The sequence below is a fragment of the Thunnus maccoyii genome, chromosome 15 (genome assembly GCF_910596095.1).
Source record: "Thunnus maccoyii chromosome 15, fThuMac1.1, whole genome shotgun sequence".
Lineage (NCBI taxonomy): Eukaryota > Metazoa > Chordata > Actinopteri > Scombriformes > Scombridae > Thunnus > Thunnus maccoyii.
The window spans coordinates 18,951,413-18,970,506 of record NC_056547.1 but is presented as its reverse complement, the minus strand read 5'-3'; the positions used below and the strand labels follow the sequence as shown (position 1 = coordinate 18,970,506).

The window sequence follows — 19,094 nt, the reverse complement described above, 5'->3', positions numbered from 1 at the left end:
TTAAGAAACAGCCTGGGGAGAGAAGAGGAGAGGGGTAGATCAAAGGAAGAGGACAGGAGCAGAAGGGAAAAAAAGAAGCAAGTCTCTCCTCCAGCTGCTTGCTGCAGTCTCTGTCACAGCTAGAGGGATCGAGTAGCAATCGCAACTGATACAAAGATCTCTCTATGCAGGGTTATCCATCTGTTGCACTCTTTCTTATTTTGATACACACAGACACACACACACACACCACGTAGGACTGCACACAGTTAAGTTATATCGACTTTAAGGTAAAAGTTCTAAGGTCTAAAGTTCAAACAAAGTGCCAACAGTGATCAATAACTGTGATCAAAACATTTACAACCTTGATTTTATTTTAGACATCGTGGAACCTGAACACAGAGCAATGCTAATGCAGTCACAGATACCTCTGTAACACATTAAAACAAGTCAATAGAAAGGCAGACATTTACAAGCATATACACACACACACACACACACACACACACACTCTATCTCTGTGATCGTCAGATGAAAGGAGCTGTTTGATCATGAGAGACAGTAGGTGGGATCTGACTTGGGTCAGACAAAACATAATGCCCAAAGTGCTCTTTTTGTGTGTGTGTGTGTGTGCGCGCATGCATGTGTGTGTAGATATGTCCTGATGACTCATATTATTCTACTCTAGGATGATACAGATGTTCAGTGAACTGAAGGTCACCAGATCCTCCCCCTCAGGTGTATTGATGTGTGTGTGTGTGTGTGTGTGTGTGTGTCTGTCTGTCACATTTTCCTCTTAAACCTTCATTTGATTAATCACAATGCGATTTATCTTATTTTGTTCGATTATGTCAAACCATTTGGGCTTCTTCATTCCTATTTAACTCCAAATTCTACATCTAGTAAAATCTTATGGTATTTACAAAATGTTCCATGTTCACTGTTCAGGTAGAGCTACATGATAATAATGATATAACAACTGAAATTGCAACACAGAATATTTTTTTTATTGATTTTGACAAAACGACTCACTGTAGGGGCGTTCAGGTACTGTAGTTCAGTGGTTAAACAGAAAAAAGCACTCGCCCACCATACGCTTCTATCTTGGCTGAGCACTCGAACAAACAAAACTGGAGGTGTTCACACTTTACAGCAGCACCATGTCTTGTTTAGGACTCAATCTGAGCATTTTATGAGATAAATGAAGCTTACAATTTGAATATTGCCGTAATCTATACTGTCATTTTTGTTTTTATTTTTAATTTACTTCTCAGTTATACCATTTAGCCATCATTAAATTTACTAGGCTACTTAACAGTACCATATGATTTCAATATGATTAAACTATAAAGCAGATAACACAGTACTATCACCCAGCCTTTGTCTGAACCATGGATATGAAACAGCACACAAGACAAACTCTGGACTCCAGTCGGACTGATTTTCACGTTGCACACAGAAACTTCTCAGATACTGAGGTGTATGAATTCACTGTCATGTTTCCAGGTCTTCAAAGTGAATCCAGCTGTGGACAACGTGTATTCCCAAAGAACCCAAGTAACATTCTGTAATTAAATGTCCACAGGGTGTAGCAACACAAAGATGCATATAGGAGATAAATAAGGCAGTGATGTTAAGAGATCTAACACTGCATGCCATTAATTACATTTTGGGCTGGCACCCACACCGCACCCAACGGTACAGATGTGATGTCAAGATAACAAGTTGTGGTGGTCTAAGGACATGCTTGGACCACTTCATGCAGGGTTCAATACGAACCAGGAGGCTTTATCACAAGCCTCCCCTGTTTATCTCTGCTGAAATTTCCTGTCTCTTTTCACCATTAACTCCCTCAGTGTCCCAGATATACTGTGAAAAAAATAAAAAGAGAGAGATTATGTAACCAATTATAACCACTATAAAAACAAAAGAGAAGAAAACGTTGCGCTGTGTTCCTGATACAGTAGCAAACTGTTGATCTTTCCGATAACACACTCACACTCTTTACACAGATGCCAAGAAAAACAACACTGAGCCAAAAGTGGGGGAAGGCAGCGTTATACACTAACACACACACACAAGATCAAAAGGCTGCCAGAAAACACACAAAAACAAAAGTAAAACTTACAACATTCACCTTATTCATATGGGCATACACAAGAATTCACACTCAAATAATCTCTAAAGAATTAAGTGCAAACAGCAGTTCCCAACAACATTAATTTAGCCTGAGAAAGAATGTAAGCCACAAAAAGTAAAAATATACAAAGTAGGGACTTGGAACGCAGTGTTGAGGAGGGGTCAGAAAGTTATGCAATAGAGAAAGAGAGAGAACAAGAAAAGGAGGAAAGATTAAAGGAAAGAAACCAAGATGGAAAGAAAGAAACATGAGGGATCATGAAAACTAGTGAGACGGAGTGTGGGAAAAAGTGAGAAGCACAAGAAGCAGTGACTGTGAAAAGAGACATTTGAATCCAACTCACAAACGCATTTTATGCAAACTTTTGAACGCCCCCCTACCTTCCAACAAAAAATTCTAACATTTCCATTAAAAGGGTAGAGGCACAAAAGGTTTCCAAAAAGTCCATTTACACATCTTTGAGGAAAAAAGAGAATCTTTTAAGAATTGATGATCAATTTGCATGATAGTTTCTATTCTTAAATCACACACACCCGTGTCTATGTGTATATATGTGTATATAATTCAAATATGTAAACATTTCTCATTGCAGTTTAGTAACAGCAAACCTACACTGATTCTGAGGTTTGTTCTCAGGACAGTCACTTGTTCTCAGCTAGCAGGTGTGTCGGTCTCTTTCCTTCCATTCCTCCCAATCCCTTCCTTCAATTCAACCATCTGTACTTCTAGCTCTTCTCCACCCTTCCCTCCTCACTGTCTCCCTCTCTCTGTTTCTGAAACACATTTTCTTTTTCCTCTCTTCAGCAAGCTCAAGCCAGGTCTCTCCCTTTCTCTGCCTTTGAAGGGGCAGACGTTATGCTCGACGGATTTGGATTTGGGAAGAGAAAATAGCGACTAGAGGACATGCACTTGCTGTGCCGCTTGCAGGGTCATTAACTGAGTACACAGCTGTCTCTCTCACACGCATACACGCACGCACGCAAACACACACAAAGTGTTTTTGGGCACAAGAGACAAGAAAGAGATGATGCAAAACACGTTCGGCGTCTTAAAGCTCTTTTGCTCACTCTGTTTCTCTCTCACTCAGTCTGTCTTCTCTTTTCTTTCTCCCTCATACACACACACACACACACACACACACACACACACACACACACACACACACACACACACACAGTATGTATTGTACAGAGGAAAGGTGGGCCTCATGGAAAGCCTAAAGGAAGCCCTTTCTGATCCCTTCCTGTTCCTACCAGTGTGTGTGTGTGTGTGTGTGTGTGCGTGTGCGTGTGCGTGCGTGTATATTGGTGTCTGCGCTGATAGTGACCAAGCCATATCTGTGTTGTGATAGCTCTGGGCCTGATTCCTGGAAATAATGGATAAGAATATGAAAACACAATGCTTTTAGCTCAGCAGCACACATACATGCTACCACACACACACATGCCCGCCCACACATACACACACACGCGCGCACACACACACACACAAATTGTGTAATTGTTAAATAACACATTCCTTAACTTTTAGAAAGTAACATAAGCCATCCAAAAAGAGCCTGTTTGTATGTGTGTCTCATGGGTGCTGTGACCTTGTATAATTCCTTGTGCAGGGTTACCTCTGTTACTGCAGCAAACTCTGATAGCTGAATCAAATGTGAAAGAGTATAAATTCAAGTGAAAAGAAGGCAGAGATGCACGCAATTCACTGTACTGACACATGAATTGTATCACTATGGAAACAGCCCACACCAGTTTGTCAGAGCTTGTCTGTCATGGAAAAAAAAAAAAGGAAACTAGAATAAAATAAAATAAAAAAAATCACCGTGACAACCCAGTAAAAGGAGAGTGGTCTTTGTGGTGAATCGAGCTGGGTGCTTGGTTTTGGGTGCTGCCACGTCTTGTAGTCTGAGCTGGACAATGAGCCGGCTGAGATGACTGTCAAGGCTAATGTACAAATCTTTCTTTTCTGAAAAACACTCTTAGAAATGATGATAGATGAACATGTTATGTTTTGTCTCTTCTACCTCTAATAATATCACGCTACAATAAGTGTGAATGTCACTGTTTTACATATATTTTTGTATTTGTGTTCTAATATGAGGAGGTATGTTGTCCTCTCTTCTTTTTAAGAGGATTTTGGTATCCTGACAAAAGCTTTGAACTTATAATATATGAAATTATAATTTAAAGACAAGCTGAACACTCCTGCATGAGTTGTTGATGCTGCTTTTATTCAGAACATTACAAGAATCATCACTGCTTGCTTTGATGTTTGTTCCTAATTTGTCAAACCTACTGTAAGAAACAGCATCATGATAATCACAAGGTCTTATATTTACATGATATTTATAGTGGGTATGTATGTGCAGACTGAAGAATCTTTGAACTACAAGGTCATTTCATTATTAATCTTTTAATATTCATTTATCAACATTGTTCCCAGAGTTTCCCTCAAATCTCTCTTCAAGCTTGTAAGTTAAAGAAAACATTGCTTCTTCACTCCACAATGTCATACCAACCATTATTTAAAGCTTTATGGTTTCAAAATACATGATTTCTTGCACATAATTTCATATCCTGCAAATCCGTAACATCATTTGATGATGGTACAATAGAGTTTTACAAATTCTGTTTACCAACCAGTTTGAGAGGACTTGAAGTTACACTTTAAGATTCAAGTCATCCATATGTTGGTAAACTGTTTTACATATCAAAGGGTTTAGTATGAAGTGTGCAGGGCCTCTCTCTACTATATCCCTGATTAAACAACAATACATTCATGTTTCTCTATAGTTTCCTACAGGAGTAATGCTTTTCTAAAATACAGTATCTTTTTACTTTTGCATGTAAGGAATGAAAATGAATTCATATGCACTTTGAAAAATCCCCAAGGCCGGGCTTCGGTCAAACTCGCCGAGCTGATGTGATATGCGGTAGATTTCACAAACACACACATCACGATGTAGGGTGAAAGAAGACTGCATTCGCTTCGCTTCCTGCCCTCAGGTGTACTGTAGAGCGGGATTATACAGTACAACGCTTCACTAACACCCTGCTCATTATGCGCACACACTGACTCAGCCTGCCACAGCGCCAGCAGTGCATGAACACACACACACACACATACACACAAGCTCCCACACATGATTATAAGCCCCAGCCTGAAAACTCACACAGATAAGTGAACACACATACACAAGTGCAGTCACACACACAGTATATTGGCTACTTGACAGACTATAATAAGAGTATGAGATCACATTGCACTAAGCCATTATTAACACCCACACTAGACGAGCTAGAGGACTGGTGGTTGTTTAATCTAAGGTGATCTGAATGAAGCGAAACTCTATATGTGCATCAACAGTGGCAACGTTAGCGTGCGTGTGTGTTTGTGGGTGCATGTCGGTGCCCAGATGTGTCCTCATGTAGGCAGATGATGTACGAAAATGAGCAGACTTGCTGTAAATGTGTGTGCTCGTCTGTCTGTCCTTTAGATTGACAACACAAATCATGATGGTCCTGATGAGGCTCCCTGACCTGAATCCATGAGTAACTCAGACCTGAAGTGTGTGCGTGCTTAAAAACGACGACAGCAATGACGACATTTACCGCACGATGACATCAATTACTCTCTACTCATTCTAACCATACAGCTGCAACTCATACTGTGGATTACATAGTGGGCAATCAACAAGTTCACAGAACATCATCAGTCTTATCACTACTGATAATGTAATGTTTGATATCAGTGACATTAAAAATTAACAATCACTCACCGCCTGGTTTCTATCAGGCAGCCGGTAGTTGTGGTTCTGCAGCAGCCGACAGCCGTCCTTGGCCAGACGCTGCACGGCCTCCAGTCCGAGCCGACTGGTCAGCTCCTCGCGGCCGCACACGGTCCCCATCCCTCCTCCACTGCCACTGCCACCGCTGTCCCGCAACGCGCACACCCCGCCCAGCTGCAACACGGGAGGCATGAACACATATCTCAAACCGCAGTCCCAAGACATGGTGGAAACAGTCAAGGTGTGTTTGTGGGATGGAGGTCAAGTAAGTTCAGTGTTTTTGTCCGAGGGAGAACCAAAGCAGTTTGGGCATAATCCAGAAACATGCGATAACAAGTTTTCAGTTGCCCCTTTATGTCCATGTGAGGAGAATGAGAAGAAACGGTAATCCTGGGTGTCTCTGTCTATCTTGTTCTCTCTCTAATTCCTCCTCATGATTCACAAACTCTCTTATTCTTTCTATCTATTACAGTCTGTAATTCCCTTTATCTGTTGCACTTCTCTCTTTGTCTCTGTCTGACTGCTCTGTGTCAGAGGATCTGGTGGAGAAAGAGTGAGTGTGTGTGATTAGTTGTATAAGTGGGCGGGAGTGTGTGTCTGTGTGGGAAGAGTGTGTGTTGGGGGTGTGTGAGGTGTCTGTCTGTCTCCACCCCTTTATAGTCGGGAGTTTAAAATGTGGTAACCACCGTGGTAGCCCAGTTTAAGTAGTGTATAAAAGTGTGAATACCTCACAGTGTTGTCTAAAAAAAAATAAAGAGAGACAAGTAGAAGTAAGAGACAGAGACATATACTTAATCAAAAGTGCTGCAGGATACTGGAGAAACGAATGGCTCTGTCCTCAGATAGACCTGACGACAGAAAACATGACTGTGTGTGTGTATGTGTGTATGTGTGTGCTCCCTAGGGTGCTGCTAGTATGATGGTTATCACCACTGGCAGCGGGTAGCCTGGTCTGTTTATTTTCCTTGGAATTGAGAGAGAGAGGTATTTCGTTTGGCTGAGAGTTGGGTAACCCTTCCTGTGAGCTCAACTATCCCACGGTGCCAAGCTCAAGCAGAGAGTAACACACACACATACATGCGCACACACGCACACACACACACACAACATGATGGCATACTCCCACGCTTAATTTTGTTTACTAGGAAAGCACCCCCCCAATGACAACTCTTATCTGTTAGAATAGCCACGTACACACACAGACATTATATCAGAGTCACAGTCCCCTGTCCCTTGCTGCTTCCTGTAGACCTGTTCTCAACTTCCTGTCCTAGACACAGAACACACCGAGATAAACCTGTCTGCGGTCTGTGTCTGTTTTTATTATGTGTCCGTCTCCGTCTATCTCCTCTTCTCTCCCATGGTATCCTTAATTCTTCTTTGATCCCTCTTGTGTTTGTAATCCATGACGAGCCAAAACATTCAGTGTTCAATCGGCTGAAGGGTAACCGAAACTAAATTAGACTCCAGTCCACTTAAGCTGCTTTGGAGTTGAATTAGCAAGAGGACAGCATTGTTTCTTGACACCCTAAAAAGTTGTCTGCTCTGTACATGAAGGAAATCCTTCATGTACATTGCAGTTATGTGTATGATTTAATGACCTCCTTCTCATCATACCAAATAAACTAAACTAAACTAAACTAAACTAATACTCATATTACTAGTAGTTCCCAGACCGGGGGTTAAGACCCCCAAAAAGAGGTCACAAAATGTTGACTGGGGTCGGAAACAAGTAAAACTAAATTTGGAGTGTACCAGTGGCTGGCCAAGAGGTGGGGATGCATACCATAAAACCACAATGTTCCCCATGTGATTTGATTATCAACTGTACAATCAAGGCTGAAATGTCCAAAAAAAAGCTTCTAAAAAAAGAGAGAAAAAACAAAATTATGCTTTTTTTCTAATATTTGCTTTTTTCTAAATACTGTAAGAGAGGGAAAAGAAAAATATACTCTTTAGTTGCACTCTTATACATAAGCAACATGTGACGAGAAGATGCGAGAGGGCATTTCTTTGTATTAAGCGGTCAAAAGCCAGAGACATGTGAACCACTGATCTATAGTATTGTATGTATAACTGTGTTTAAAAGATTCTCTTTTTTCTGTTCTTCTCTATCCTCATATCTCTGGTCTAATCAGACTATAAATAATTGATGGAGAAAAAGATGTTTCCACTGTACAGAGATGGGACCAGGAAGCAAACAGGCCTCCCTCTACTCTGACCCCGTTTTCTACATTTAGCCACCTCATGGAGAAACACACACACACACACACACACACAGATGCTTACACTCAATGACCTTTGAAAGGGGGAGGAAAGGTAGTTAGAAAGATTGGTATCTCTTATTATGGATCTCCCAGTCCAATCTGTGTTGGCGCTGATCAAGTTATATTTTAATTGGCCAGTATTGGTCATATTAAACCTGGTCCATTTCCAGTCCTTTGTTTATAGCACTCTGGGTACAACAGCTGTCAAAAAAAGCCCTATCAAAACAGCTATACTTCTTCCAAATGCATATGCTAACAGCAGAGACTGAAACTACGACCACTTTGCACGCATTTCAGAAACATTTCATATGTGCACTACTCTAAAATGTCGCTGCTGGTTGAAAGTGGCATTTGACCTTTTTATATTTGGTTTATGCTGCATACAAGAGAGGTTGTCTAAATCTTCCTGTCTTAACAGTTTCAGACTAATTCTACTCTTGCCACAGATATCATACCATATATGCTGTATTCAATACAAGCTATTTTTTATTAATGCAGACATACTCACTTATCAGGTATATTTCTATCTTGGATTAGATTGACTTTTCTAAATTTGATGTAGGCCTATTTTAAGCCAAGTGTACACTGTCCAAATTGGGAATTATAATTATTAGATTGGACTCAATTGGCAGGTAGTGGTAATGAAATTACTGATTGAGATTGTGGGCAAAGACACTTAATATGTTTGAGCTCCCCGATAGCCTAGAGGTAAAGGTGCCAACCAAGAACTACAACGTCCCTGGTTCAGATCTGGCATGTCATTCCCTATCTTTCTCTCCCCTTGTTCTTTGGCATATTATTTAGTATGAGTAGGAGTGTGTCTGTCTATGTGTGTATTACCGGGCTGCTCTCCTCGCTGGGTGTGCGAGGCTCCTGGTGGCTCGTCTCCGTCGTCTCAGAGTCCTGCTCTGATACTGCAACCGATCACAAAAGACTCATCACATAACATAGTCTTTGTCACTCCATGTTCTCATGATGCAGATGGAAAAATATTAACAAAAACGTCTCAGGAAAACAAACACAGTCGGACTAAATAAATACTTACAAGCTTTGCGAGTCTTTCGGGCGAGAGCAGCTGCCAACTCACTTTGTACCTGTTGGAGGAAAGTGAAATGTGTCACAAGACATAAACACAAAAAATATCTCATAAGATGATACTCAACAAGCAGACATATATGCGCACACTGACCGTAGAAGTGAGCCTCTCGAGAGCTTTCATCTGGAGAATCTCACTGCAGATGTCCCTGTTGCCTTCAGAGTCCTCCTCTGACCTTCAGGGCACACACACATAAACAAACAAAGCTTTACTTTCAAGTGATAAGTGCATTATTCTGATCACTCACCAGAGAAAAAAGTTCTCTGCAGAGCTGTGGTCCTCTACACTGCCCCCTGGTATACTGAGAGAGGAACTACAGCTTACAAATACATTTACTTCTTAGCTGGAGGTTGAAACCCATGAACCTTTATTTTTTAAAGATAAAATGATACTTGGAATGATATAAGTGGATAGACTATTTTCAATTTTTAACCCTTTACTAAATGAAATACACTCTAGCTAGATCCTCAAATGTGAGGATGGGCCAGTTTTTTCTGATTAAACCATTTTAAATATTTTTTGGGGGTTTTGGAATGTTGATCAGACAAAACAAGCAATTTGAAAGGGTTTTGGGAAGTTGTGATGGGCATCTACAGGGTTGACTGTTTAATTGAAAAAAATAATCAGCCCTAAACATAGTAAATATAGTAAACATACAGCAGACAAATATATTTTCTTGTGAATATTTTATATCCAGCAGAGTGGTACAGTACAGTATGTGCCTGTTTTATTTTCCCTCCCATCCGTCTTTCTAGTTCTTCACTGCTTACACGTCTTTGTATGGAGCATCTCTCTCTCTACCCCCCCTTCTCTCTTTCATGTGGTTTCATTTAAAATAGCTCCCAGACACACCCTCCTATTGATGTTAGCGAGGCTGTGTGTGTGCGTGTGTGTGTGTGTGTGTGTGAGAGAGAGTGTGTGTGTGCAGCAATGCGGCGGCTGTGTGTACATGTGTTCACAATGTATATAAATGTGTTATTCTTGTCAAGGGTTTTTTTTTCCAAGTCTGAGTGCATCTGTGACTATGTTTGTGTATGACTTCTTTTGTGTGCATCCACGCGCATGTGTGTGTGCTGTATAAACAGGTGGTTGTTTTGGGGTAAACTCTGCATTATTCCCACAGCAATAATGCAAGGTTGTAGAGTTTGTCTTCAACAGTGGCAGCCTGCACCCCCTCACCTAATATGTTCTCTTAGAAAACCACTGTTTGGACTGGTCTCCCACACACTGACTCACCCCCTTACACAACGCACACACCCAGACCAATTTGCATACAATTTGGATTTTATCAACAGATCCCAGTGGCACTAGTAATAGTTGTGGAGGAAAAAGGATGAGACCGCGCATGTGTGTGTGTGTGTGTGTACTGTAATCTGATAAGGGAATGATAAATGCACAAGCGGGAAAGATGGTGATAACATGTAGCCCTCAGCTTGACACTTCAGCTATTGGCTCTGACACAGACAGAGAGACAGGCAGGTAAACCAACGGATGCCTTAAAGGATTGTGAAAATACCATATTTTTTCTGTCAGTCTCTCAACTATAGCAATAAAAACAGTCACTAGATTTGCTTTCCTTTCAGTGTTTATGATCAAAATGACTTGTCACTTAAAAAAAAAGATAACTGATACTCAAACCTCTGGCAGAGCTGGAAGAACAAGGGAAAATTATTGTCACAGTGACTTAATCTGAGAGTTTTCCTTTTTTTTTTGTTTCTCAACAAATACTGAGTTCCATTAGTTGACGACAAGATGTACAAAACCTATTCTAAGCCATCATGCTAAATTTATTCCCATCAGGGTCATTAAGTCTTTTTAGTCAGTGTTTATTTGGTAATTTGGTGACTCACCATGAGCCTGAATGTACCGAAGCTGGAAAAAAGGAACAGTGGGAGGTGTGTCACCAATCATTAAGCAACACAGAGTAGTATTGATAGAGGATTAACATGACTGGTGCTTGCAACGCCTAAAAGGTGCATGCCGCAGGAAGTAGATATGTTCTGTGATATTTTGTAATTTACCAAGTGATGCATACACAAACAGATCCTAATCAAAAGCTCACCAGTTTTTGTGAACTATATATCAGCCTATATAATTTAGTCTACCCACTATAACCTATTTATTTATTGGTATGTTATTCTTTGTCTTCACTAGAGTAGATATCCCTAGAAGGGAGTATAACAATCAGCTAATTTTGCTTTATCAAGTAGCAAGTTATCAGTATCAATGTAATGCTTGCCTCATTAGATTAAACTGCAGGAAGCGATAGGGCGCCAACATTTCTGAGGAGCATAAGCATCAATTACACTTGGTTGCATTTATAATCTTGCTGCAGCACCTTCAAGAACGCTTTATTTCTCCAATTAGAAACGTTTTAACGACAACAGATAAGAACAATTTAGTACACAATGGTTGAATCATTTAATATAATTTAAATTATTGCATTTTAGTAGCCCACTGGAAATTCTATGTCCTTTTTGCAATTTTAAAGAGAACTAGACGCAATTCGAAAGTTAGTCCACTGACCCAAGGCAATTGAGAACCCTTGAGCATCACTGAAAAGGGCTTTCACAGGTGGTTTAACACACATTTATATGCTAAGGCAGGCTCATGCCCTCAGACAGTGCACTCTGCCAGGATTTTGTTTAAATTACTGCATTTTATTAGCCTGCTGGTAATTCTAGCTCCTTTTTACAATTCCAAAGAGAATCAACATTAATCAGAGGATTAGTGTATCACCCAACGCATTATCAAGTCTCAGAAGCAGTTACATCCAGGTGCTTTCGTTCACAGCTACAACTATTTTTTTTTCACAGCTACAAGAGAGAGACAGGGAGAGAGACAAAGAGGAAGGGAGGGAGTGAGATGGCGAGAGAGAGCAGAGAAACAGTGCGACATTCACAGACAGCAGCGGGGTCAAAGTGACAGACAGAGTTAGAATGTTGAATGCATAATCTTATCTATGTCAAATCCGCAAAAATGAACTGCACTTTTCCGAGTGTAGTTTCAAGAAAAAAAAACTATTAGGCCATATTTGGCCTAATAAAGTTTTATACGTATAACCTACAACTATACGAACAGTTATGATAACAGGTATATTTACATCCATTCATGCTGTATAAGTGAGAATACATGAAAAACACTGGATGATAAATATATGCAGACCTATTTGTCATGTAAATTCTGGTCTTTTCAGAGCTGAATACTTTAGCATCACTCAACTGTTGGTACAACCGGGAGAAAAAAAATCCTCATTAAAATCAATTTTAAACATACTAAAATGTCCATAATCCACCATCCCTACAGACCCGCCACCCATTGCTCTGCTGAAGCACATCGCCAACCTCTGGAAACACTTTGGTTGAGTGCTACTAAGTGCGCATGTCACCCACTATAATCTATATAAGGTATCTGATGGAGAACGCAGAAATAAGTACAGTATGATACATGAGATTCATATTAGTAAGTATGACATTCAATTCCCCTCGCTGTCGTGCTCTCTCCCTGGTGTCTGTAAATACACCCTTTGAAGTTGACACACAGATGAATAAGTTGTGTGCTCTTGTTCCTTTGCTCTCCATATATACTTTTTTATTACCCCCCTCCCTCTCCCACCCATCTCACTCTCTTTCTTTCTCTGAGTGACAGATTGAGTTCAGTAGCAGCCTCAGCAGGAATTCCACACACAGGAGCAGAAAAGCAGGGAACTCTGGCTGACACCACTGTGCGTGTGTATGTGTATGCGTGTGTGTGTGTGTGTGTGTGTGATCACATCATGTGTAGGTTTTTGTGTATCAGTGCATTTCTTCTATGGATGTGGAGGTGTGTGTGCGCCTGTGTCTCACATAAGCAGATTGAGGATTTAAAACACTGAATGGAGATTAGGTTTCTCCTTGGGATTTGAGGAAGATATAGGAGAGTGTGTGTATGTGTAAGTGTATATTATGCTGCAAGACAAATGATGCACTTGCATGAGTACACAACACATCCACCACATCAAACAAAGTCACTTGTCACTTTTTGCGGTAAATCACCAGACAGACAAATGACCTCAATCATGAGTCTAAAAGGGAACACTGTCACTTCAAATTTCGATATTTTACCAGAGCAATGAGCTTCCACTTCAGGTCAATGGAGATTATCCAGCACATCACAACTAACTCACATTCACCATCAACTATGATCTTCATTCTTTAATAGTTTCACATGTTTGTGATAACGACAGAGATCCTGTGACAACAATGGAAACAACTGACTTGCCATCACAACAGATAAATGTGACAAATATTATCCATTCACATCCAGCCAATAGGGCTGACACATTTATTTGAAATTTGAACTGACATTTGAAATTGGCAAAATATTAAAATTTAAATCTCTATTTGATGTTACTGGATTCAAAATTCACAGTGTCTAAACACAAGAGCTTTGTAGTCTAGTGCAGGGCATTGTAAAAAATATGTTGTACAAGTTATACAAGTTGTATATGTTAAAAAAGTTGTACATACAAGTATAAAAGAAACATTAAAGAAACAGCCATGCAACTTTCCGATCTACCCCCTAGGCATGTTCGCCTATATGCAGCATGGAGAGACATGTTTCAGTCCTAATTATGTCACCAAACCATCTGAGATGTAATGTGTGGAAGTATTTCGGATTCAACATCAAGGTGAGGAAGTTTGCTGCCTTTCAAATATAAAATGGCCTGACAACAAACCTGATATTACCCGTTAGCTAGTAAATCAGGTGAGGCAGCATATGCTCTGCAAACGAACCGTACTGTGACAATTTTACAACATAGTTTAGGATTAGGCTAAATGGGTTGCATTCAACTTAATTAAAACTAATTATGTGTTACTTCTCATTTGTTCAAACTTGATTTTTGTGAAAAACTGACAGCGACTACTATCTATCCATATCCATATATCCATCCATTGCAGTGTAACTTGTGCGGTCAGATTTTAGTGGACACTTACGGGCTGTTGGCTCCACCTCCTGAGCGGAACTGGACATATGGGGCAAGTTGTAAGAGAAGTCTGACAGCTTCTGGCCACTCCCCCTCATTGGAGCGAAACTCACAGGAGGCGGAGTCACACTCCTCAAAGCTGAACTGGTAGTAAGAATTTGAGTCCGAAAACACCACCCGCTGGTCCACTGGGGAAAGGACAGACACACAAATGCAGAAACACACCAAAAAGAAAATGTGAATGGCAGCTTCCTCTCCTCCATCACACACCATTTACTTTCTCCACATCATTTGACTTCACAGCTTTAGGACTGTAAAACAGCAACCACATTATTGTTTAGTAGCTGTATTTAAATGCATTTCATTTTATTCTTTGAGTATTTTATATTATTATACTGCTATAATATAAACATTGACAACAAAAAACATTTATCAAAAGAAATTACGTAAAATAATTATTTTTTGTTTATTGCAAACACTTCTTCCTCCTAAAGAAAGAGTAAAGACATGGTGCCCACAATAAAACCTATATAAACTCTTTGTGTCAGTTATGGCGGATTAGTCAGACCACTGAACTGAGCAAATGTCCAAAAGCAGGCCGCCTCAAGAGGATCATGGTTGTTTATTCTTTAAAGAAACATTAATCGTCTTTTAATATTATACTGTCTTCACAAACTTGAGTCATTCGTAGCATACTGAGTGTGGTTTCAACACAACATGGGTTAAAAAGGAATATGAATAACATGATGGCATTTCCATTTTATTTTCCTTATGTCTGCTCCATTGAATACAGAAATATGTATCACACCCAGGAACTATCACTGTGGTGATATTAAAATTACTAATTTCTCATAAGATTTAGTGTGTGGTAAAATGTTAGCCTCTGGTCTCTGGTAAATTGTCTCTGGTGATTCATGAGGGAATATGTTTAAGGCAGAATAATTACTGAGATTATTAGAGGGGGGCTTAGATACACAGTGTACTGAAGCCCAGTTTCAGTGGCATTGTCCTTTATGAAAAGTTAATCTCAGAAAGGTAATGTCACTATCTGTGCTAGACAAGATCTCAATTAAAAGCAGGTTCATGTGCTTAGCAGGTGAATGAGGCAGTGAATTAATCTCTCTGTTTTGTTGGAAATCACCTGGTGAACCGGGTCATCATTTGTCTCTTTAGAGATGTGTAGATTGTTGCTGATGTTGCTGGAAGGTGACTATAAATTCGAAGCGCCTCCGACCTCCGGGCATGTTAGTGTGAGCATGAGTGTGTGTATGTGCGATTGTGTTTTTACCAGACAGCAGGACTCCCAGCTCCAGCAGCACCTGCCAGACACGCACAGCAGTAGTCCGACAGCGCACGTACACACACTGCTCACACAGCCACTGCACCAGCTCCACGCCCACATAGCTGCGTCTGTTAAAAGACACACACACGCACACACACATACATTTTCAGCACACAAACAAAGCCGCATAGTGTTATGATGCACATACACACTCCTCTTCCCCCGGCACAAAGCTTGTCTTTTTTTATTTAATCAATATCTATTGATTATTCATTAGTTCTCTGTAAGCCTTTTCCTCTGAAACACTGAATACTTTCCATCTGCCCCCCCCCCCAGATAAACTCCTGGTGTACGTGTGTGTGCGCAAGGATGATTAAGAGTATCTATTTATATTTGCGTCCAGATGTTCACATGTTTTTTGCATGCATCTGTATGTTCTAAATATACAATATATTGCACAGGACTGCATGTATTCCCGTACCATCTTGTAGTCTGCTATAAAATGTCCAACCAGAAAAGACCTCAACTGTGGTTGGTGAGCCAGTGTACATGCTTCACCGGACACATCGATTCAGCCCTACAGACAGATACACACACTCATACTCACGGACACACACACAAACACACACACACACACACATACACACACAAAGATAAGTGTACCGTATGATTCTGGCCAGGTGTATCTTGTCTTTAGCTGGGTATGGTCCATGAGAGAGGAAGGCATTCCTCACAGCCCGGCCAGCACATGGAAAACTCTGGGAGCAAGACTGATACATACACAGACACACACACACACACACACACATACACAAAAACAAATAAATTACTATGAATTCTTTAAACATTTGCACTGTTTTTCTAAAATATGAATGCTAAACAATTCATAAATGACAAAAGTCTTATCTAAAAAATAGTTTTGGACATGAACATTAGACTACAGAGAGCTGGTCTGGCTACTCTGTCATTGACCGGCTCACAAGGACAGCTCAATTTCTTTCCCCCTCAGGAATGAAACATTGACTGTGTCTACATGCTCTGCAATAATCCTGCTATTGACACCATTGTAAATAAGACAGTATTTCAGTTAAGCTGTTTATATGTATTGCTTGTGCTGTTCCATTCATATTCCCTTTTACATGCTTCAAAGCAGAGCCCACTTAATGACTGATGAGGCTCCATTCGCATTATGTTACGACTTGGGAGACTTCCTCCAGTGTCAATTCAAACTCAAGTTTTATCCTGTCTCTGCTATGAGTGCAAATTTAGCAAAAGACTTAAGTCACTTTGACTTTTATAGTAGAAAGGCAGAGCATGTGTTAGTTAAACTCTCCCTTGTGTTGCAACATTAAGTGCAAATATATATCTACTGACACTTCTGGACACATCATCATGTTCCTGGAATCATGGGGTGTTTCAGGTCTTTCAACATCATACAACTTCCTCCAGGCGACCCAGCCTAGGCTGATCAGACCCCAGCTTGTGCCCAGATGGCAAACTAACTACTCTGCCCCAATTGGCTGTCCTCTCTTGATCATAGCCACCTTGAGGGTCTCTCTGCCGCATCGGTGGTACTATGGATAGCTCTTCTCCTACTCTCTCCCTCAACGCCCAGCAAGCTAAGGGCTCTGGATAGACATTGGGCTGCAAAGCACCTGCACCCAACCTTTATTGGCAAGCATCTTGCTCTCCAGCCACCTTGCAGACATTCTCTGACCAGACTGTTATACTTGGTGATCTTCCTTTCAAATGCCTCTTCCAGGTTGTTCCCACAGAAGGTCCTGGCTACTCCCCAGCTCTGAAAAAGGCAATGGCTTGTTTTGAGGGGTGAGCCTTCTTGGCCTACTCAACTCCAGCGCTGATGGATTCTGCAATGGTCTTCAAGACCTGGTCATGCCTCCATATGTACTGCCCCTCTCCCAGTGCCTTTGTGCAGCAGCTTAGAAAGTGATTGAGGAGGTTTGACGGTTTGGGATGCACATCATAGACCGCCTGGACAAGGAACTTGATCCGGTTGTGCTCAGCCTGCCACAGCTCAGCCCAGGTCACTTTCCACTCCATGGCATTGTCCTATCTGGTCCATGCTCCTTGTTGGCTTATCGCTACTGCAGGTCCTTTCCTCCTCCACCGCTACTCTCACCTCCTCCTGGACTAGGTGTCAATTTCCTTCCCTTTGGTAATGTCAATGTGGGGGGTTGGAAAAGATCGCAGTCCACCACTCCCACCAGCCTCTTGTGACAGAGCCGCAACTTTGCCTGCAAAACAGCTTCCTCTGCTCTCCACTTCCTCCCAGTCCTGACCTGAATTCCAGCTTTGGTCTATGTCCTCCTGCAAGCATACCAGCATGCCACTGCATTTTCATCCTAAAAGCTGTTTGGTGAATTTGTAAGGGTTGGCTATGAACACAGCCCACTTACAGGCTCTTTCACAACGGCATCTCCGATGCCTCTCCAATCAACATAGCACCATGATCAGGACGCATATCAGCCGAGCTAGGCCTGTGCGTTCCTCTTCCCCTGCTTGCTTATGCTAGCGCCTTAGGGTCTTCAGCTCCTGTCTGATGTTGTGAATCTTTGCCATCCTTTGATTCTTTGAATAATGTCCTCTGACACCTTTCCCTTGCTCTTCCCCAAATCCTTCCGAGGCGAGGTTCACAGCTTGCTGTCATAGCTTGAAGTTTCCTGTCAACATCTCCCCCTGCAATCACCTCCAGAATCTGATCTACATCATTATCTAGCTGGTTCCACAGAGATGCCTTGTTAGCTGCTGGCCATTTGATCCTCTTCCTCTCGGACTTGATGCTGAGGTTAGTCTTTTGCAGCACTTGGAGGTTCTGGGCACTGTGGGGTGGCTGGCTCCTCCTGCGTCTTTCCAGGTTGCTTGCCTGTGCATTGTGCGTCTCCTGTTAAAAAGGTATCCTGTGGATTTTTTGACCATTACAGTGGTGCTATGAAGCAATGTTTCCAAAAGTGGGTCCCTGTTTTGTTTGTAATTTGTGCACATACACAAAGATGCACATGCACATGGGAGAAATACACATTCTTGCTGACGGTTTTCCACTTTTCCATTTTTCAGCAGTTGGTAGCATAATGCAACAAAAAACAGCTATGTGTCAGTAGAAGGCAGGTAGGAAGACAGCTAGTCAATAGAAACATTAAAGTAAACATGTAAAAATATTCAAAAACTCTTTGCAAATGTGTTATGATGAAAGAGAAGCATTAAACACATTTGTTAGGCCCCAAAGAAAGTTTGTTCTAGAGATCAACACTACATGAAAAACCTTAAAGGTAGATTAAGGTACTTGTTAGTTATTGTTCTAATCAAAACCTTGCAGTCTATGGTCATTATGCACTTCAATATGTGACCGACACCCAATTTTGATTTCAACTTTGTACAAAAGGGCCCAAAGGTTTCTGGCTGCAAAGCAGAATCACTGATCATTATATTGGGGGCAGCAAGGTGATGTCATCAATGCCCTTCAAACAAAGAGGCTGGATTTAATCAGGCTCACACAGCCAGCCCTTGAATTTCACTTCACACACTGTGGTCTGCTGATCCTTGATAGCCATGTTCT

The 19,094-nt window shown here is 41.1% G+C and overlaps 1 protein-coding gene across 2 annotated transcripts in view; it reads right to left on the bottom strand.

The window, feature by feature from the left end:
• rapgef5a (Rap guanine nucleotide exchange factor (GEF) 5a) overlaps positions 1-19,094 on the bottom strand; it is a 51,920-nt gene that overhangs the window by 21,029 nt on the left and 11,797 nt on the right. The window contains exons 3-9 of one of the 2 annotated variants that reach the window (XM_042435312.1): positions 16,184-16,290; positions 15,527-15,648; positions 14,249-14,426; positions 9,366-9,447; positions 9,222-9,270; positions 9,017-9,090; positions 5,901-6,083 (exon numbers count right to left, since the gene is read on the bottom strand). In XM_042435312.1, the coding sequence (XP_042291246.1) occupies positions 5,901-6,083; positions 9,017-9,090; positions 9,222-9,270; positions 9,366-9,447; positions 14,249-14,426; positions 15,527-15,648; positions 16,184-16,290 (795 nt within the window). The remainder of the gene's footprint in view (positions 1-5,900; positions 6,084-9,016; positions 9,091-9,221; positions 9,271-9,365; positions 9,448-14,248; positions 14,427-15,526; positions 15,649-16,183; positions 16,291-19,094) is intronic. The other variant, XM_042435314.1, reaches the window with a different exon arrangement.